This window comes from Apteryx mantelli, chromosome 9 (genome assembly GCF_036417845.1).
Source record: "Apteryx mantelli isolate bAptMan1 chromosome 9, bAptMan1.hap1, whole genome shotgun sequence".
Taxonomy (NCBI): Eukaryota; Metazoa; Chordata; class Aves; order Apterygiformes; family Apterygidae; genus Apteryx; species Apteryx mantelli.
The window spans coordinates 12,618,864-12,641,078 of NC_089986.1; the positions used below are offsets into that span (position 1 = coordinate 12,618,864).

General features: G+C 38.7%; 1 protein-coding gene across 1 annotated transcript in view; it reads right to left on the reverse strand.

Moving 5' to 3' along the window:
- The window catches only part of ARMC9 (armadillo repeat containing 9), a 76,185-nt gene that overhangs the window by 38,206 nt on the left and 15,764 nt on the right, over positions 1–22,215 (reverse strand). The window contains exons 9-12 of the mRNA XM_067301755.1: positions 20,347–20,445; positions 4,101–4,135; positions 2,755–2,866; positions 1,200–1,292 (exon numbers count right to left, since the gene is read on the reverse strand). Of these exons, the coding sequence (XP_067157856.1) occupies positions 1,200–1,292; positions 2,755–2,866; positions 4,101–4,135; positions 20,347–20,445 (339 nt within the window). The remainder of the gene's footprint in view (positions 1–1,199; positions 1,293–2,754; positions 2,867–4,100; positions 4,136–20,346; positions 20,446–22,215) is intronic.

A 22,215-nucleotide genomic window follows, 5' to 3' on the forward strand; every position in this document is an offset into this window, starting at 1 on the left:
CAAAGTTAGTTTTCTATACTGTTTTAAAAGCTTCAGCAAATTTTCACAGCAAACATTAGAATTATACTGCATATTGATATCTTAAAAACTGTCAGTATGATTTAAAAACTTCCAGTTTCTTATGGGGGTTGAGGAGAAGATAGAAAATGAACAAATAAGCAAATTGCAGCTGCCTGGCTCAGTCTGTTAAAGCACCATTAAGCTCCTTGGCACAAGATGAGAATTATAATAAACCAGCACCGTTAAAGAGGAAATCTAAAACTTACCACATTTAAGTTCATCAACAAAATTAACATTTTTGTAGTCACTGACCAAATATGTTACCTGAATAGGAATGCTTTTGCTTGACAACTAAGAGTGTGGGAAAGCAGCACAATAACTTACCAAGACAACCACATTTCAAGTTATTTTTAATCTAGTTTTACTCCTGGTGCTACCTATACATGATTTCTCTCTTACAGAAATTTACAGGCAGGAAAAACAGATTAATCATGCAAAGTTACCATTGCAATGACAATGGGAGCCACAACATAAAAAGTAGGCCAACTGCTTCAAACAACCAGGGAATTCAACTATGTAGAAAATTATAAATAAACACTTTTGCTGGCAATAGTATTGGATTATTAATGGCTGAAGCTACCTTTCCAATCAACATGCCAGCTAATCCTCTTTGATAAAGAAAGGTAAAAATCCATTCCAAATTCACTGAAATACATTGTTGAACATGTGATTACAAGTACATAATTAGCTATTCTGTACAGGTTTTCTAAAACTGAAGTGTTAATTTAGTTCTTATCCTAGATCAGTGAAATAGATTCAGTGCATCATCTAACAATACATAATCACTCAAAAAGAGACATAACATCTTACAAACAAGAGCCAGCTCCTAAGTAAGGGGCTCAGTGGGCTCCTGCTCAAGTCACAGGTATCAAGCACCAGGAGAGGTGCCTGGAGTACTGACAAACTTCTGTATGTCTACAAGAACTGTACGCACCTGCCAAGAGAGTCTAAATTGAGAATTCTTGTAATGCAAAGCCTTGCTCATCACGTTACAAGACTGGGATGCAGCAATTCAATATACCACGTGATTTTGGCACTACTACTTTTTTTTCCTCTCCAGAGAACGATAAGTTTCTGATCAGCACTTCACAAATGAACAGCATCACATACAACCTGGAGGAAAACCTCTTTCTGCTGACCTGACAATTGCTGTGGCAATCTAGGAGGTCATTACTGATGTACGCCTGCAGGACAGTGTCTCTCTGTTCTCCAGGATATGATGTTGTCAAGCGCTAAAATAAATAAAAACATAAATAAACCAGCCACTCAAATAAATGAACAGTATTGTGCATTGACAACGACTGAAAGATTTTAAAGGTTGAGATACCACAGTGGAGAATTAATCCTCTTCTCATGGGGAGAAAGCATTCTACCTCTGCAGTCTAAGTGAAGTGAACTGACCAGACCTCAGCTCAGTGACCCATTACAAAACTGTTAATCAGAAGCTGTCAGTGTCCATACAAGATGGACTCAGCATTACTTCCCATAAAAGTTAAAAGAAGCTCCCCTAATAGCTACAGAGCTGGAACAAGATAGAGTGCACTTTTTTGCCTTTATATAAAACCTGCTGCACCCAACTAATGCATACTGTGTGGAGTTCTGGTTAGCATATCTTAAAAATGGTGTAGTGGAGTTGGAGAAGGTGAAAAGCAACTGAATTGATCAAGGGGATGGAGCAGCTGCCTTAAGAGCAGAGACTAAAAAACTACAATTTCTTGTTTTGGAAAAAGGAAGGCTGAAGGGGACACAATCAAAAATTTACAAAAATCATGAACATGGAATTGCTGACCTTATCTCACACCACCAGAACTAGGAGCACTCGATTAAACTAGTAAGAAATAAGTTTAAAACAGATAAAACAAAATGCTTCTTTGCATAACAGGTAGCAACCTTCTGAAATTTGATGCCACAGGAAGTTGTAGAGGCAGAGAGTATTAGCAGGTTCAAAAAGGCACTAGATAAATTCATGGACAACAGGCACATAAAAAGGATACTAGAAGGACTCTGGAAGGATATATCCCCAACAGCCCTAACCTATTGGTTCTAGATGCTGGGAGAGTACAAAGGGAATGGACTGCAGAAAGGCGCTAGGGCCACATGCTCTTCCTAAAACATCCGAGAGAGAATACTGGGCTAGAGGGGCCACTGGTCAGATCCAGCAGATGTTTCATATGCAAAAATGGACATTGAAGCTTGATCAGAATTTCACTATTATCATCATCTTTCATGTCCATCGCTTTGATCCCATCAGCTTCCTTTTCAGCAGGAAAATGCAAGTTCCTGTTGTCACTTTGTATTCTTCCAAAAATATCATTACATTATCTGAGTCAACCAAAATGCAGGCTCTTGTAGAGTATCTTGATTACAAAGGAAAACCGGTGATTAGTCAGGTACTTCTCTGATATAGCAATACTTACACAAACACCTCATATGCATTTCCTCAGAAATTATTTCCACTGAAGATCTCAGTATCTCCCCTCTGGCTTTCATCAGACAAAGGGGACAACACACAGCTACTGCCTGAGCTTTCTTCATCATCTCAAGAGCCCAGCAAACCTCACTGACAGAGAGAAGCTGCCTGTAACACTGACCTGCTCACCAGAAAAATCACCTTGTCAACAAGATAAGATTTTAGTTCAGGACCGCTCCAGAAGGGACCTAATTCTTTACTTCTATGGAGGCCACCTCACTTACCCAGCGCAGGGCCTGCAGTAAGAAGGCCTTGAGACGATCATTCCCCATAATTAAATCTTTCTTCAGCTTCTCATAATCCAAAGAGGGCAACAATGGCACATCCTGCATCTTCCTACAATGCAAATGGGAAAGAGACATTTGTCAAAACTCCCTCTCTCCTTATTCAGAGGTAGCTGATGTTACTGAAGTGAGAAGAGCCAAAATGGGAAGTTTGCTTCAGGGAAAGAACTTCCCCACATTTTCACACCTTTGTAACTTCTATTATCTTTACCAAGTTAGAATAACAGGACTTGAAACAACTTTTTAAATTTGGACTTATTTTTTCACCTTGTGTGCAGCTCATTTGTCACCATACCTTGCTGACACTAAACTGTGAAAATTACCCAATTGATGATCCAGCTTTTTAGTGGCATAGAACAGCTATCAGATCAGCAATACCCTTCTTCACCCTTTGCAGACCACAAGGACATGCAGCCAGCAGCTTGTAGTTCTCAGCATGTCATACACAAACAGCGTAAGAAGCTGCAGCTCCAGCTTCACTCCTGTGCCCTCATGCACTCAGCAATGTCTCTTCCAAAGCAAAGGTGTTAGGCTGAACAGATTTCTATAGGCTTCCAGTTGGACCATGCTGGATTAACATAAGACTTAATACAGGACCACTTTCCACGTACCAGTACAATCCTGTTATTCTGAGTCTTAACACTGCAAGGCAAGGTTCACTTAACAAAATTGCTTTCAATGATTTAATTTTAACATTAAAATATATTTTACCGAAACAATTTATAGTCCTATCTCCCTATCCTGCCACTTTGCAAAACAAATTTTAAAAGCTCTGTGTGATAAAATTGTCCCTTTATTTATCTTGTAAAAAACAGAAGGATCAAAAAAAAAGTCCAAATAAAAAAAATACCCTTGCCCCAGATATACAAACTCTGTTCTGTCTTACGGGCCAAAAATTACTAAATCAGTGAAAGATGAATCTTGGAGCACACAAAAATTCAGCTTACCAATTCCTCCTTTTCCTGGATTTGTGAGAAGCAAACAAATTACAACAATAGGACTGCACTGTGCGGAAATGGTAAAGAAAATATAGCAGCCAAGTCACAGGTGCAGAGTGGCAGATTTATCGGATTAGCAACATCCTGCTGAAATTAGGGTGTTACCAAACCTGCCCAGAAGAATACGGACACAGCATTTGCATAGTACGTTCACTGAGATCAGAGGAAGCACACGGAGCACAGAGAATGAGAGATTCCCATTTCCAGACAACTGGCAGTGCGCTTCGATTTGCCGTCCCTCCTTCCACATGCTACAGATAAACAAGCAGCTCAGCAAGAAACACTTACACAGGGGCTAAAGATGCTCTTAACATTGTAGAAGCCTGGATCAGAAAAAGAAAGAAAAGAGAAATCACAGCAGATTAGTCCAAATTTCACACCAACAGTGTTATTAATGAGGTTCACAGTGAACTCTCTCACTGAGGTTCCGCAGTTCTTTTGCTACAAAAGCTACATTGCAAATTAGAAACTTCCAATGTTTTTCTTTCTTTTCCCTCAGAGTGAATCACAGGTTAAAAACCTCTTTTGTTATGACTTGGCTATATTATCTTCACCATCATACTCCAAAAAATTACCTATACTTGAGGTATCAAGAAAAAAAAAAAAAAAGCTGGTGGCAGGGACAAAAGGGAGGAGAAACTAACCTACAGCCACTGCCTGGGCTACCATCCGAAGCCCGCTGAGGAAGATGAAGACCTTTGTTAAACACACTTATTGACTTCAAAATTTTTAATACTTCAAAGCTGCAATACTTTTCTGTTGGAGAACTTCAATAGAGTTATAGCAAATTTTGATGCTGTAATATATTTCAATACTAATATTATTGGAGTGCCTGTTGCTATAAATATATACATATATATATATATATATATATAAAACTGTAAATATATAATTATAAGGCTATCTATTCAAGTACAGACAAAAATGATAAGGAACAGCACACCATTTCTCAGTGATTCTGCCTAGGATGAGTTCAACTTAAACCCGGGTGTTTCCTGTCTGCTGCAGCGTGACAAAGAATGCAGGCAGGCACCATGGTGGCACAAGTCAGAACTTACGAATATCAACACCATATAAAAGTTATTCACTTTAACAAATATTTTTTCTAAAGGTAATTGTCAGTGAGCCAGGAAAAAGCAATTCTGGCATAAATGTGTTTCATATCATGCATTCTGATGTCAACTACAAGCCATATTCACAGAATATTCAGTGTCTTCTTTTTGTGTTGACCTCCACTCACTTTCTAAAAAAAAAATCTCTCATTACCACTTATTCCTTTAAAACTGGTCTTCTCCTCTAACCTAGCCTCTTTCAAGGGGAGCTATGTAGTCAATGTCTATTGTCAGATTTAAAGCTGAGGGATTTAGAAGACAAAAGGCATGAAATACCATAGAGAATATTGAATTACACCTGCTGACATGTTCTTGAACACATTAGGTTTCACAAGGCTCACGGGTATCCTTCGTAATACAAGGAACTGCTCTCTTCGAGGTGAAATAACCTTATACACACATTGGAAGGCATTTAATATTATGTTTAACTTAATGAATGACTTGTACACAATAGACAATTAACAGGTCTTGCACTTCAAAATTAACCTGTCTTGACAGCAGTTCTCTCACTTTATAGTTTATTTTACACAGCCGAAGTCTTGCAGAATATCATATATACCTACACTGTTCCTCCCTCACTTACTTGTATTAATTTTTTATACCGCTTTTGATAATTATCAAAGTTAACTTTTGTTTAAGCAAAACTCTTCTCTTGTTCAAAAACTATCATCTTGTACCTGAGTGCCCAATGAAATCCCAAATCATTTTTATTGCCTTCCTCAGCATCTTCCTGCCTTAAAGGAAACAGGGAGGAAAGTGACTTTCTAGTATGTTAAAGCATGAGAAATGACAGGGCCCTTGAAGATGAAAAGACAATGATGAAAAGATGATGAGACAAAGAACAGTAATGAGAAAAGAAATAGAGCAGGTCACTAAGAGTGAACAGATACATATAAAAGCTCTATGCTTCTCCAAAAAGTCCTTTTTACCCAATACTTCTTGCTGCCTTAAAAAGAAAAACGTATGTTCCAACCAAAACCAAACTAAAGGACACAGAACTGGTGAAGATGCACACATGCATCATCTTTCCACACAAATAAAACTCTTTTGGGTAACCGTAAGGTTTATCAAGCTTTTATAAATTTCAAACTAAAGAAACTTCAATTGGAAAAACATTAGGATTTTCAAAATCAATCAGATCAAGCAGGACTCTGAAAGTCCTATTAATCCCCAAATTTATTTTTAAGCAGGCAGATGAAGCACAGTAAAACATTTAGTAAGCTTTAGCTCTATAGCCTACCTCACATCCAAAAAGTACCACAAAATGAGGCAGACCCTATATTTGAGCTCTGAGGGCAAGACCACCTAGACAGAGAGACTTCTTGCCCAGCACTCACTTTTCTAATCAGACTCAAGTTGATCAGTCTCTAGAACCTGGACAGGATGAAGGTAGTTTCCTTAGGCCTTTGGTGTCACTGGAAAACAATTATTTCTGCAAAATAAGTTCCTAGCAGTTGATACGCAACTGTAACAACTTTGCTACAAGTGCTCCCGTTTTGGAATTTGTTTAGGCCTGTGTTTTAAATAATTTTACAAGAAGAATTGCAGTAAACACTGCTAGAGAATTATACTTCTTCATTTCTTTCTTTCTTTTTTTTTTTAAATTACATAATCCAGTAGCTCTCCTGTGGTTTACAGAACTATAATTTCAGAGGCCATGCTACTTCTGGACAGACAATTGAGATGTCCTCTGAAACACAGAGCCATACAGCATGCTGAGAGGACAGTATCACGTGCTCTCCACCTATCGCTAACCAGGTCTAAAGAGATTTTCAGTTATTTTAATTTTGGAAAAAGTGATACAAATACAGTACCACAAAGTGCTGTTCATTCAATTTAACATCTAGCCATAGACCCTCAACTTCTCTTCTTCTTATCTTAGCTTTTAAAGAGGAAAGACATACCCATGCTACCTTCTTCCCCACCTCAGTCCCTGCTCCTGAGAATCCCCTTCACCACGCCAGACCCTCAAAGCTCTGCTACCTTGCGATGCTTTCTCCTCACCCCCTGCATCCCTCCTCACACTGTGGCCTCTTCAGCTCCTGCTCCCAGACTCCTGTCACTGTCACTGTCTTGCTGACACCACTCTGCACCCATTCCTTGACTGCTTCTGTTGCCCCCTTCCAGCAGCACCAGCTTCCAGGGGTGCCTGCCCCAGCACACAGCTTAAGCTAATAGCCTGACAGACCATAATGGTTTGTACCAAGCCCCATGGCTCATCTTTAAGGCTGGTGGACTTCCCCAGTTGGGCAGCAATGGTCTAAGTAATAGAAAATGGACTGGATTATGGACTTGAGTGGAAATTAAGGCATAGGGAATATGACCATACTCTACTGAGAACTTCATAGCTTCCTTCAGATAAACTTTCTGAATGAGAAGAAATACAGAGCCTAAAATTTCGTTCTGACTTAATACTCCTATTCCTTAAGCAGAGTGCTCTTCCCCTCCTCACAAAGCACCCTGCCCCACATGAACCTGGGAAGAGCAAATGCACATCACAAGTTTTCTCCGATTCAGCCTGCCAAAGCAAACAGCCGGCAACCCCGCTACCTCAGAGCCTCCTTTCACATTTCACTAGGCAGATTTTGTTTGCTTGCTTGTTTCCATTTCTCCTCGTCGGTATTGACCTGAGATGTCCCAATATCAGGATATTTGCCTAGTTAAATATCTTTGCATAAACTTACCAAAAAAGCTCGGTTAAGCTCTAGCTCCTGGCCTGTGCATTACTTAACATAATAGGAGAACAAGGCATCAAATACACCTGGGTCCTGTAAAGCAGCCCTTGGGTTTGCTTAATTGAGGTAAATGTGCTCCCAAGTCAAGCCATATAATCTGGACAGCGGAAAAAAGCCATTTTCTTTGCCATTATCTGTGCACACAGTAGCCTCAAGGTCAAGGTTTCACATGCATTACTTCTGGCCATAGCGCCAGCTTAACCACCCTTTATCTCTCTCAACATATTGCTACCATGGAAAGCAAAAACAAGAGACTTTTGGAAGCATAAAGTCACCCCATTAAAAAAAACTCATACCAAAACTCTCCTTTTGTCCAAGTTCTTTGCAAGCTTTAGCCATACGACTTCAAAAACAGATTGCTATGCTGCAAATATACTTAAAAATGTGAAGTCTTTTAAAATGATTTTTAGACACAAAGGAATACATTTAACTGAGGGAAAGACTAATATCCAAATCTCGACTGACTACAGTTTGGGCTACTTTTTATAATGAAGTCTACAGACTGGGCAGGCAGAAAAGACCCCACTTCAGCCTTTTGGGTTTTGATCTTCACCATTCCTTTATTCTCTTTCCTGGTGTTCATTCTTAAGCCTAAATGCTGAACTTGGATAGCTAATCATTTCTGTGGCAATAACACAGAAATTCCAACTGTACTGTGTTTTTGAGAGAGAAGGTATTTGGATGCAGGAGACAAACAACAACTGCTTTTAAATAATTGCAGAAGTAAAATCACCAAGTTAAGTACTTTATATAGAGCACTTTGCATTCAGAGACCTCAAAGCACTGTACAGTAAATAAGCTCTTAATATTCCTGTGTGGCAAAAAGAAACATTACAATTTTCACTTTCAGGTGATGAAACCAAGGCTATAGACAGAAAGTCAAGTAGAGTCAGTGGCACTGCCGAAAGATAACTTCTTCCTTCCACATCCTGCTTGATAATCTCCGGACAAGGCCTTGATCAGCCAATTTTACCAAATATACATTGCTCCTCTTTAGCAACAGTTTTCTCAGATTCCAAGGATTTGCTGTCAGGAGACACTTTAAGACAGGTATTTTCTCCTAAGGCCTTTTCCCAGTCTTACCTTTCCTAGAACAGGTTAGACACTAATCCGACCTTTTGAATAACGACATTTTGTAAACTCCCAGTCAATGACTGTGAAAAACATACTGCATATGGGACTTATCTGTTGTACATGACTCTCGACATTCAGGGAACTTTATCTTGAACAAAATAATTTTCACACAAAACCTATCTTGGGACAAGACAAACTTCTGTAATTAAAACACAAGCAGAAACTAGGTGTCTTAAAGTAAGGAAATAAAAACACAGCCCAAGCATAGCTCATTCTGGCAGGATCACAGGGTATGACTTATGTTTGCGTTAGTTCTTGCCAAAGCCAAACCAGGTGCCACATTAAGTAAAGTACTTTTGTCACAACGCAGATTAGCTACAGATGGCAGCCCTTCATTTTGAAGGGAGCGATGCATGAATATGAACAGCATGGAGTAAAACAAAAAAGTTCAAAGGGGGAAAAAAAAAATCAATATTTGTAAAAGAAAATAAACGCATTTCATGTGCAAGCCAAAACCACAAGTGATTTTATCAAATACTATAGCCCTGTATTCAGACCAACTCCTCTACGTTATTTGATGTATATATTCATAACATGCTGAAGCCTAACGCTGACAGCCAGATTCTGACCTCAGTTACCACTCTGAAAAGGTGCGGTAAAAATTCAGTTTAAATTCAATGTAGATTCATAATTAAAAATCAAAGATAGCCAATGAATATGTGAAGAGTGAAACCAAAGTTTGGGCTAATTTGTACAAATCACTAGAACTCACAAAACTATGTCGAGCTCATTTACTATATACTAGTGACAACCAAGCTGCTACATGCAGCCTAGGATGGGTTGGACTCTGAGCTTGTGTAATCTGGCACATCTCTACTGGGGCTATGCAAATTTATTTCACATGAAGATCTGCAAATGTTTTTCATTAATTTGCTGTTCTTGGTTTTCGCTTTTTTTTTTTTTTAAACTATACTAGAGATCTGCTGTTATGAAAGCTTCCTACTTGGCATATAAAATAGCTTCTCTAGGATGTCTTAAGTACACATAAAAAGTCACATTGTAATACTATGTGATAATATAATGATACCTAATGACAGAAAAAAATAAAATACTTCGTATAAACAACTATGTGATAATGTAATGATACCAGATGACAGAAAAAAAAAAATACTACATATAAACAATGTGGAGACAGGAAGGAAAATAAACTATGTATTCAGCAAATACCCCAGAATTAGTCAGACAGCTTTAAAAAAAAAAAAGAATTTTTAAACAATTTTGCAAGTTATTACGTTCTGCATTATATAAAATTGTATTTAACTAAGGCTACCTGCATAAACACAAAACTTTTCTTTTGCAGCGGTAACGTCATTCCTAATTTCTCATCTGTAATCAATCTTTCTCAATCTTAAAATAGACTGTTGCGAAAGGGAACAGAATGTTAAACGTCAAGCAAAAGGTGTCCTGTATGATCATTCACAGCATCAATGGGAACAGGATGCTTGATGCAGATCTTTTAACCGATCTTTTAACACGGGTGAACGTGGCTAGTACTCACTGGGTCAAGATTAACAGAAGCAATAAGGAACAGCCCATTGCATTCAATAATTCTGTGATTCTATTTCTCAAAACAAAAGGTTGTTTTAAATGGGAAGCTGAGTGCACACAGGGGTTACTATAGTTTCAGGTGAGGAATACATTTGAAAAAAAGCACCATTTTTCTTTAAGTGTGAAATCTTGTTTTACCCAAAGAGAAGGGGAAAATATATAAACATGGATGATTTTTAAGAATACTTACTGAAATTTTTTTTTAGAAGAGGTGTCAATCACTTCTATGACTTGATTACATCCTGGGTTACTCAAAAGTAGACTCATTTCCTTTCGTTACAAAGAATGCACTGACTATGGGCAAAATTAGATACTTATGGTGTACTTGTAATATTGCCAGCATACAAAGTTCCATCTGGATTACAGAAGGCACAGGCAGTACGCAGAATACCGTTTTGCTTTTTCAGTTTTCAGTGAAAGAGGATCCATTTTAATTGTATGAAACAGTGTGATAACCTGAACTACAGAGAGAAAGTCTCACTTTACAGGTTAAAATTAAGAATACAAATACTTAAAATTATAAGATACACCACTGAGAAGAGCACAACTCGGTTTGTTTTATTATCTCAAGTAACAAAACTTATCTGGGTGTTGTGGGATCAGTTAAGTGTTGGCACTCTTCAAAGACATCACATTCTATATACACAGACATTCACGGGGAGGAAACAATTGCTTTCTGCACATTATAAAGCAGCTGTGTTTCATGTAAAAGTTGTGGCAAAGCTGCTCTTTTGTTGCCATGCTTTGTTACATGTATTATGAAGCTGTAAGTTTACTCAGAGTTTTTATGTTCTCCATGCAGAAGTTCCAAACCTTGTACATTTTTGGCTCTTTATAAACCATACAATTAATGTCATGACAAGTTAAAATACAAGGAAAATTGTTAGACATTATGAAAGGAAGAGAAATATGGACTGTGACAGGCTGCAGCAGGCAATGTGAAAGGATATAAAGATATAGACACTTACATATTCGTCATCACAAGGGCTCATAGAGTAATATCCCTTTATGGGGAAACAGGCACACATTAAAATAAAGAAGATTAAAAAAACAAGTTAACAGAAATAAATCACAGAGAAATGCACAGTTCTAAAAAACAACAAAGTAAAATTAGCTAAAGATTAACAGACTACTAGCTTTGAAAAGAAAAGTATAAGCAACTTCTTCTCCCATTCCATGTAGTTACGTTTTAGCACTGAAATTGGGGGGTATCTCTAGGGTCTTATTTATAATACAAGTTCTCCTTCCAACACCTGGCAAACATATCTAGTCTGCACATTTTCCAGTATAACTGTCAGTTAGAATAGCTTCATACCAAGCACTGACACATTTATGGAGATGGATGAATTATGTTGTTGACTACACTGAAGCAGCTAGACAGAGAGATACTAACGAACATCATTTTGATCAGAAGACCTCAGCTTCTGAGAAACTAGCTTTAAGTATTCTCCATACTTACTTTGGTTGGAGTTTCTCACCAGCGCATAATTAAAACTGAGAAAAAACATCTGAGGTGTTTCAACAACGCTATCTACTCCTCGTTCCAGAATGCTCCAAGGCTAAACTGAGGCAAGGTCTCTGGAAGGAAGCCTAAGATTTAGTTACCCATAAAGTGAACTTAAATAAAAACTGGGGATAAACCCTGCTTTGCGCAGTGTAATACAAATATGCTGTGTACTCTTTACTTAGACTAAAATATTTAACTGATTTAAACTTACAACAGGTTGATATCAGCCTTAATTCAAAATAAAAAGTATACAGTACAACACAACGAAATATAACCAACATTAGCTATTCTACTTCTAGGGTTTTTTGTGGCAAAGCTGCCAATACTTACTTTAGAGGACATATTTCTGCATATGAATAAGCACTAAGCAAACACTATATTTAGCAGAATCCTTTTTAAGAGACATATACAGCTTTACGTTGTTCTCCCCACAGAAGGTACGAGAACCTTGCGACTCTTCATTGTGAGGAGGAAATAATGTTCACTGTATTCTTTAGCAAAATTTAAAATCCTGATATTATTCTTTGTATTACTGTCACCCCCAGAATTCTCTGCTGTGGATGAGTATTCAGCTCTCCCAGTGCTATGCACACACAGACAGTCCCTGACTAAGACAGTTTAAATTTAATTTAAGACAAAAGACAACATGGATAGAGACCAGTAAGTGAGCAAATGAAACCAGCAGATAACCTTTAGCATGACAGGAGGAAGTTTTAACACACTCATGATCTGAACTGGTGAAAATGTCTGTAGGCATCAAGAAAAAGATGACGTTAAAGGAAGAATTTGAGGACAGAACAGGGTAACTTTGTGGAAACTGCTACAGATGACAACATCTTACCTTTACAGATCAGGATTTTATGCAAACACAGAAGATGCCCAGTTCACTGCAGGTGGTAGTTATATGCGGAAAAGGCATCACATACTGTGTCAGCAGAAAAAAAGAACTTCTCTTTGTTTACATGAGAAGACAGGTTGTTTTTTTCTGAAGGTGGCATGAGAGGTCGCATATAAGAATCATCCCATAGGCAGGGAGGGAGAAGACATGTATTTCATTCTGAGAAAGGCTTAGTTATGGTAGATGCTGTTTGCTGTAATGTGCATTTTGTTTCGAAATGAAAGAGGGTGCTTCCACATAATGCTTGGTGAATCCTCTCTGAATGGTTAATAATAACAATAATAAAAAAGACTTCTGTTACCATGTCTCCTAGGTATCATGTGGGCACCTGGTGCAGAAAATATTTTTACAAATAAGAAATAGAATGCTTGCCACCAACTCTTACAGCTTGATGGCATGCTCACATTTGAAATAAAAAGCATGCTTGAGGAAAAAATTGCAATCAAAGACCACAAGAAAGAAAGAGGTCATGCTAGTCTTCACAGCTATCCCAGCAAATTCAAAAAATTGCATTTGAAAATCTTGTTTACAAACAGTTTGTAAGCATCAGCCCAACTTTATAGAAGAGTTGATGTCCAATGAAAGAATTAAAAAATATATTTTTTTCAAAGCTTCATAAGAGCTGTGCCAAAAGAGACCTAAAACTTGCTAGGAAGATAAGTACAACTAAGTGGAATTACAGGTAAACATAACCAGACTGCAAAAAACCAACAAATAGCAGTGAAAACACAGCAGGCGTTCATTCCATTCCATGACAGAGGGAAAATATATGCGATCAATTATATAGCTTGCTAGTCACAGAAAGATTCCCCAGTTAAGACACAACTCAACAATTGATGGAACCTGCACATCTAGAGAAGAACTTCCTGTAATGTACTCCTACCTTTAATCAGAAGTTTACGAAAACTCAAGAATTCTTCTCCCATCATAAACATCCCTTTCACTAGATGATGCATAGATTTCTGTGATCATGTGTTTCAAGATTAATGTATTTTAAAATGGGCATTTCAGAAAAATCACAATGACTGATGAATAACTGTCACAAAATCTCCATATAGTATAGGACAAAAAGTACTACATTAAACTGTTTTTTTTTGTTTAGAATGACTGTAACAGGGTCTTTTGTCATGTAATTTAAGATAATGTAGAAGTTGAATTTCCTTCTTGGGTCTTACTCTGACAAAGAACAAAGACTTTCATTTTACCTTGTTTAACTAATGTGTGATAAAAATCCTAATGAAGACAACAGTTACAGCTTTAATGTATGTTACCTGGCCAGAATAGTTCTCTCCCAGTTCTTCTGACTGAATTTTCCTGATTACACATTAATGGCAGGGAGAACATTTGTATTCTCAAACTGTATTTGAACCAGACAGAAAATAATCTTTGGCCTAGAACCAGTGTTAGAAGACTAAATTCTAATAAGAGCTGATCATGAAAAAGCTTGATCATAAGAGACACTGTACTCTTGAAAATACTCCTATTGAAAGACTTTCCCCTTCTTAGAGGTTTTCAAAACTCAGCTAGACAAAGCCATGGCTGATCTGATCTAGAAAGCCCTGCTCTCTAACTAAGCCTGTCTCTGACTGAGCCTTGCATGCCAAGTATCAATACAAGAACAAATTTTTACATCTGAATTACGACACATTAGTGCAAGTGTTTACCATCACAGACTAACAGTCTCAAGGACAGGAGACGTATCTTCTGCAAGGCACAGAGCTGAAGCAGTACAGCCAATTTTGCTCAGCTAAAAGCCATAAACTCAGTCTTGTGATGTTTTGAGTACTAATCCAAGAAATTCCAGGAAGGTGCGCAGTCCAACTCAAATCAGAAAATCTGTTCGCGGGTGTAAGACCGAGCCCATGCTCAAGAGCTACATTGGATGAGGAATGAATGCACAATGCTTTGGAGGGCCAAATCCAAGCTGATAAAGAGCCAGAATCCTCTTGGTTTCATGGTGTGTGTTAAACAGACAGTTGCAGGCATCAAAAGACTACAACTCATGTTTCCTACCCACCAAACAGATCACTATTAGAAAAAAAAAAAAAAGAAAGTAAGACCTCACATGAGTCAGCTCAAGAGTATTAAAGATATAAGGGACCATATTAGAGAACTACATTTAAAAACATTCTTTTTAAACTTACCCACCATTACCCATATCAGTTACCTGTCCAAATGAACATTAGGAAGTCAAGAATCGGATTAAATCTTCATATTAACATTTCCTTCAACTCATCAGAACTGGTGCTTTGACCTCCTATTCTTACACCCAGACCTTTTGCTCTGACAATTCTCTAAGGTTTCTTACCTCCCAATTCAGACCATGCATGTCAAAAGACATGATCGAAGATGGGGATAACATTCAATTGCAACTAGGAAAAAAGCCTTAGAGAAGCCCAAGGAATATCTCCCAGTTGTAACACAGTACTGTGGCCTCTTCCCCATTCCATGCACCAGATGCATCCTGTTAATGGCTTGTGAATTGGGCTCACAAGCCAACCCAGGAGGTCACAGGGCAGGCGAGAGGCATAAAGTTGTTCTGCAAAAGAATGAGATCCAAGCCAGCTTACAGGAGAACACAAGGCAACAGTCAACACTAGAAGCCCTGTGCTTGCTAAGTAAGGTTTTGCAGATACAATTACACTGGGAAAGTCTCCTGGTTAAGGGACGTCACTGCTGCAGTCTTAAAGCTAGTTTGGTAAGGAAGTCTAGTTCCGGGGTTTGTCCTCCTGAGAGGAATTTCTTCCAATATGAAAGGACAGGCCTTCCACCACAGAGGAAAAAACAGAAAGTAAACATTTGTACAATAACAGCACACCTTAATAAGTGACACATGCTACCCTTTTCTAATCATAAAGCCTTCAGGTCTCAGGCTTTAAATTACACACTACTACTTTCCTGACATTAAAAAAAAATAAAATAAAATAATTGGGTACAAAGTACAATGCACTGGGAACAAAATCAAGTTTGCAGACAAATAATGCTACCAAGGATATAATCCAAGGCATAGTCTTTAATTTTCTTGGGCAATATTTCATTTTGGCTATAGCACTGGTACAGTCCTCCTTCCCAGTATATCCTTAAACTACTAGCGTAGTGTACCTGATCTGACAAAATGTACTGTAGAGCCCTGGTCTGGATCTCGGAGCATGATGCTGCAATTTATTAGCAAAGGAATGTCAGCTGTGCACTGAGCTGCAGATTTGTAACTTTGCGATAACTACAAAACGCCTCTTTGCATTAGAAAGGCATGATAGTTTCTTTTCCTTCTAAACACAGTTCCTAAGTATACCTACACATGAGACCTCAAGGGGAAAAATTAAAAAAAAAAAAAAAAAAGAAAAAAGGCATGGTCTCCTAACCGCCCTTGGTATCTTCATTACCCAGTGAAGGGCACGAGCACATATGCGTTACTTCCAGCAGCACTGACAGCTTTAGCAACTTCTGCTCTCACAACCTGCTACCAAACTTGGATCCTTCCCTGAGTTATGCCAGTGCAGCTGATTGCAAACTTAAGCATCCCCTCCTTCCCAACTATCTAAGTTAGCTGTTACTCAAAGAAATGCATGTCTAGTCATCCCTGAGGTAAAAGTGATAAAGATTTATGGCTGCATATAAGTTCAACAAGAAAGGAATTTCCTAGCTAATGATTTTCTTTTCTGCTAATCTATTTAGAGACACTGATCAGTCAAAACTAGTTTATTTAGAGGTCCGGCTGGTCCTGACACCAGTGATGTCGGTAAGACAGGATCAAATCCTGAATACTCAAAGCACAGGTAAGCTACAAAGGTTTAATCAGTTTTGTTGGCAAAGTGAAAGTGAAGTCACATTGTATTTAATGCCTGCAAAAAGTCTTTAGAAAGGGACTAGAGAATTTCTTTTCTAAACTCTCACTTATGCTGCCTACACAGTGACCTAAGGGCGAGGATGCGCATAGGAGCTGCCCCTCTGCTGGTCTCCTCCCTCCCCTGTTACACACCTGACTGTCCCTTGCAGCAGCAGGAGTTTTGTCAAATGGAGTAGCTGGAAAGACCATACTCCAGTATCTCTGATCAGTTTAAACAGTGAAGGGACCTTCCAACACAAACCCAGCACAGACACTGCAAACTCATGTTACTACGTAGCCCTGGTCACAATGCCTCCAGCTTTATTCCAAAACTTACCTGAAAACCTGAAACCACTTAAGGACAGAACAATAACATCTAAGTGTATAACAATGACATATTAGGAAATTCTTAAAGAAACAGTAATGGGATGCTTTAGCAGCCTGGTGGCAAGCTGTGTGAATTTGGTTTTTAGTCAGTCTCTTCTGGCTTCCTGAATCAACAGAGCCAGGGAGTGGTGAGAAGTATTTTGGGATGATGATGATGGTGGTGGAGTCTCATTTTTCTTCTTAGAAGATTGGCTATATTTTTTTTTCTTGTTATATTTATGTTTCTACATGTTTGCTGTTCATGTATCCAAAATAATCATGAGAAGCGCAACTCTTTAAATGGGAAACAATCAAGAAAACATCAATCAGCAGAACAAAAGGATCAGATCAGGAAACCTTTCCATGATGCAGTTAAGGTCTACAGAGAAGACTGTGATTAGCCCTGTCCCCAAAACTTGGCTAATGCCTCAGAGAGCCTAAGTGTGTGGGTCTGTTTATACAAACAACACTAGATTGCAACCACAGTAACTACTATAACCTCACTGTCAAGAAGTGAGGAGTGACTTAAACCAGTCAAGGAACCCTTGAAATAAATAGACTGACCGCTATAGTTGTCCTGGTCTTTCACTAGAACCCTGTTGGCACAGCTACTGCATCAAAGAATGTGGGTGGGAGAGCCCTAAACTCACACAGACACAATGATGTTAGTAAAGCCTAGTATAAAAATACATATGACTGTGCCAGAAGAAGATAGCTTTACTGAGTTTAACCTAGCCAATCTGAGTCAGAAGGGAGGCACAAATTCCTTCCAGGAGGTGTGGCAAAGGCCCTTTCAGAGCACACACGCCTTTAGACGCAGTTTTGGAGAAGTAGGAGTAAATAAACATGATGCATAGGATCAACAGTCATTTCACAGGAAAGCTTCTTTCAGTAGAAGGGAACAGAGGCAGTATGGCAGGAAGAGATTATCAGTGGTCATGTAACCTGCCCTTTTGGAGGACCAGCCAAGCATCAGTCATTCCTGATAGAGGGTACATGTGTCTATCCCGCTCTTAAAAAACTTCCAGTGACAGAGATTCTTGCTCAAATACTGTGTTTATACACTGCTGCTTACTCAACTCTTCAGTGACCACTTATGGGTCTTAAACTTCTTAAAGTCCCTTTTTCATGGAGAATCAAAGAGGTGCCTATACTTAAAAGCTAAACTGCACAAAAACAGATATCTCTGCAAAAACAGCATACGTGATTGGGGCACAGAAAGACATCTGCAAACTAGCAATAATCCACCCAATTTTTGTCAGTGAAGAAACCTTCAGCCACTTTTGCACTCTCTACAGAGTGGATAAAGAGACAACTCAGCACCTTCCATAAGGATGACATTCTTTTCTTCCCTCTGCCCGTCTCCCAAAAGGGTTTAAATGATCAGAGGGTCAATATATCTCTGACAGAAAGAAAAGAAATAATAATAGTGAAACACTGGGCAGCCAGTGCAACTTGGAAGTGTGGAGAAAAAAGAGAAGCCTTGATGCAAGCGAAGAGCAGGAACAGACAGAATAGGCTACATTGCTGTTACGGAATGAATGATCTTAGTACAGGGAAGGGGAGCTGGGAGACATATATAACTCAAATATCAGAGAGCAAAATGCAGAAGACAACTAGGGTACACAAAGCATCATCCTGGAAAGCCATTGCCAGGGACAGAGGGAAGACCTCAGAAAATTGTGGGTTAGAAGATGTGGGGGGATCATACTTTGGGGTGGAAGAGGGCATAACCATTCACGTTGGACACGGTATAAATTTGAGGACAGAGGAGTTACAGACAGTCCCTGATGTACAGGTAGCTGACACACAGAAGTCCTGGACTCCTTCTTGACCCCCCGGGACATTCAGCCTGCAAAACCCGCTAAGACTGCCACCTCCTAAATACATTGCAAGTTAGAGAAAGAAGTTCTGACCCCGAAGATAACAGTGAAGCGAGGGCATTTAAAACAGCTTGAAGAGCAATGAGCAATATTTAGCTCTGAAAATATTAACATACAGAAAAAATAAAGGGAACATTTTTATAATCTCCTCATCTTTCTGTAACAGATTTTCAAGGGGAATGAAGTGTACCCATAGTGTCACTGTTATTAAAAACTCTGGCTAGAACAAGGAGCAAGAGTCATTCTTTTTTTCTGCTTTTCCTTTGACAATTCACAAACTATCTTACTATACAGTAAGTATAGATGAATGCCTCATGGCAAAAATAATAATTGCAAATCATGATTTTGGTTTGTCTTTCTAAAGTAGTGGCAAACAATTTTTTAATATTGAAGTGTTTGAACACAATTTTCATGTTAATACTTATTTGAAAACCATTCAGCTAGAAAAAAATTCAACAAAGTATTTAAAAAGTTTGTGCCACTGAATGATGCTTATGCTAGACCATATAATAATTTAAATTTCACAGGTACAGTTTCATAGTCACTAGAAACTACCCTAAGTTGCTTCTGCTGCTGAAAAAAAGAAGTCCCATCTCCATGTTGGCAGAAGAGATGGAGCAGAGCAGAAATAGGAACAAGTAGCCAGAAATAAGCAGAAGGGCAAAACTGCTTCTTTCAGCAGCAGTGCCAGCTTATAAAGTGTCTGTGAAACTATTACTTCAGTTGCAGAAAGGCCAACTTTGAACTGGCACTCACACTTTCAAAATTCCACTAAACACACAAATTTCTGTTCCCAACTGGCCCTAAATGAGGCAGAGAGAGATGGTATGGAAAGATGTATTAGGATTCCACTGCAACCATCTGAAAAGGAGCAAGAGGCAGGTGGAGTAGGAGGAAAGACCCCTAGGCATCCTGGGCTGCTTATCAGTAAGATCAAGGGTCCTTACATATGGAATTAAGCCCATAATGTAAACCAGCAGGGTGGTTTAGGTATATCCTCTAACTGCCAATCTAACAACCAGCTCTTACAAAGAAGAGAAGTCCCTCTCCCTCTTTCCTTTTACAGTCTGTGGCCCTGTTTTCTCCCTTGCACTGATGCTCCTCCTTTAGCTGGCTAAACCAATTCACCCTAGGGTCATAAGAGTATCACTGGCAGCAGAAAGAAACAAGCATGTGTCCAGAGCTGAGCAAAAATACCCCTTTTTAGCTAAACTAAATTGGCTTAGATGTGCCATCAAACCCCACTCAAGACATTAACCTATGTTTTCGTAACATTCATTTAGCATTTAAGAGATACACAATTCACTCTGTTATCCTAACAGTAATCATACATATGCAGCTATGACTGTGCAACTGTCACATTCACCAGCATATGAGATCAACAATCTTCTGTCTTGCCATATTCTTAGGCAAGCTTGGACATACTAAGTTTTGTCTTTTACAATCTCACATCCCTCGTTCAACACATAACTGGTATTGTCTTTTACAGACAGCTACTACAAAAAGAGCAAATATTAATACTTACAGTTCCAGGCCTTGTGAAGTCAATACTGTGTGCTACACTTTGTCTCATCTGATTGCTAAACAAGCGGACACAAACACTTTGAAGATATTCTGGTGTGATCTAAAAATTAGGAAACATACCAAGAGAACAGGATTATATAAGACTTGCACTTTGTATCAGTCAAATGCTTGTATACTATATATTTTTTTCTTTTTAAGGGCTAGAAATCACAGACCTCAGACTCATCGATGGAAGTACAAGGTGTATACTGCAAACTACAGTTTTGTTCAGAAATTAACAGAACTATGAACTCTTTTCACCTGGGAATAGTTAGGCTATTTACAAGACTTACTCTAAACACCTCCTCTCAGAGAGTCTAGAAGAAAGACTGACACAAATGTTTGTATACACATTTTCCTCATTTAGAAAGGTAAGTTCTCCAACAGTAAGTATGAAGTGGTTTTACACTTTAGACATAGGCAAGGGTATGCTGAAGTGTTGTCTATCTAAAGAGTAGAGCTTAGATCGCTCAATTGTACAGAAAAGAGAATAAACATAAGTTATACAGTACAGGACTGTGTTTCAATGCAAAACATCTCAGTGTTTTTAGGTTTTTTTTGTTTTGGAAATCTATACCACAGTAGAGTTGCCTAATTCCAGAATAGTCATTGACTTCCCCAAAACAGAGGTCAGAAGACTGAGATTAAAGAAATGCTCAATCCTCAGCACCTCTTGCTGAATTTAAAGACTCTCAGATCTGGACACCCCACCCCTGCCAACTAAATGTCTTTTTGGAAGCCAAGAAGCTTACTCATACATCTCCAAGAAGCCCATACCATGGTATCTTAAACTCTAGCAGCAGCAGAAGAGCTCTTGGGATCTCCAGCAGCATCCACATAGTGTAAAATAAGTATTCAGGGGAGAGGGGAAAGGGAAATAGGGACACTTCTGATATTTGCTGACCTACAGCGAGACAACAAAACCCTTCAAATTCAGAATATTGTGATTTCAATATGATTTTATTCAGTGCCCAATTCCACTTTGTATTCAGAAAAAGTGACAGAAACCAAGATTCATAAAGAAAGAGCACCATCAGCTGGACACATTTGGGAAGGATCAAATGACTGCCCAGAATAAGGCTTACAGAGGAAATCAAACAAGCATCCGCAGCAAAAGATAACCAGCGCTTAATTCCTCCACCACAGAACGTAAGAAGATATTGCTTTGGAGAGCACTGAAGTATGACATGGGAGGCAGCATATGAATGACTAGGTTTTTCTTACTGTTTTCAAAGCTCATCTGAGCGGATACCTTTCCTAATCTGCTGTAAAGCAGCATCCACACCTACAGCCAAATTCTACCATGCAGTAGTGACGTGCACAGCCAGTGATCCCAAATCTCAAGTAACAAACCACAAGATCTTCATGTTGATGATAGAGGAAGGTGCGTACTGACACATCAGCAGGCAGCACGGGAACTCCAAGGTCATTCTCACTACCAACAATTCACAGCTCCCTTAACAGCATCTAGAGGCCACTAATGTCTGCCGTAAGAATCACCTCCAGGTTATATTAAAGTTATAAGAGAGAGGCAAGCTAGCAGAGGGCACAAAAGAGGAAGTGAAAAATAATCTTTGTATAAAAATTACCCATAAGAAAGCCCTGCCTCCTCCAGTCACATGTATGTATGGCCCTTTTCATACAGAGAACAACTGATTTGCTCCCACCCTAGTTCTTCCCTTTACCAATTAAATTAACAACAATAAATTCAGCTTAGTAGACCAGAGAGCAAAGCTTTTCCTCACCAAAATTTTGGATGAGCAGAGAAGATTGCTTCCACCACAGTGCAATTTACAACAAATCCAGGAGGATTTTTAAATACACAACCACC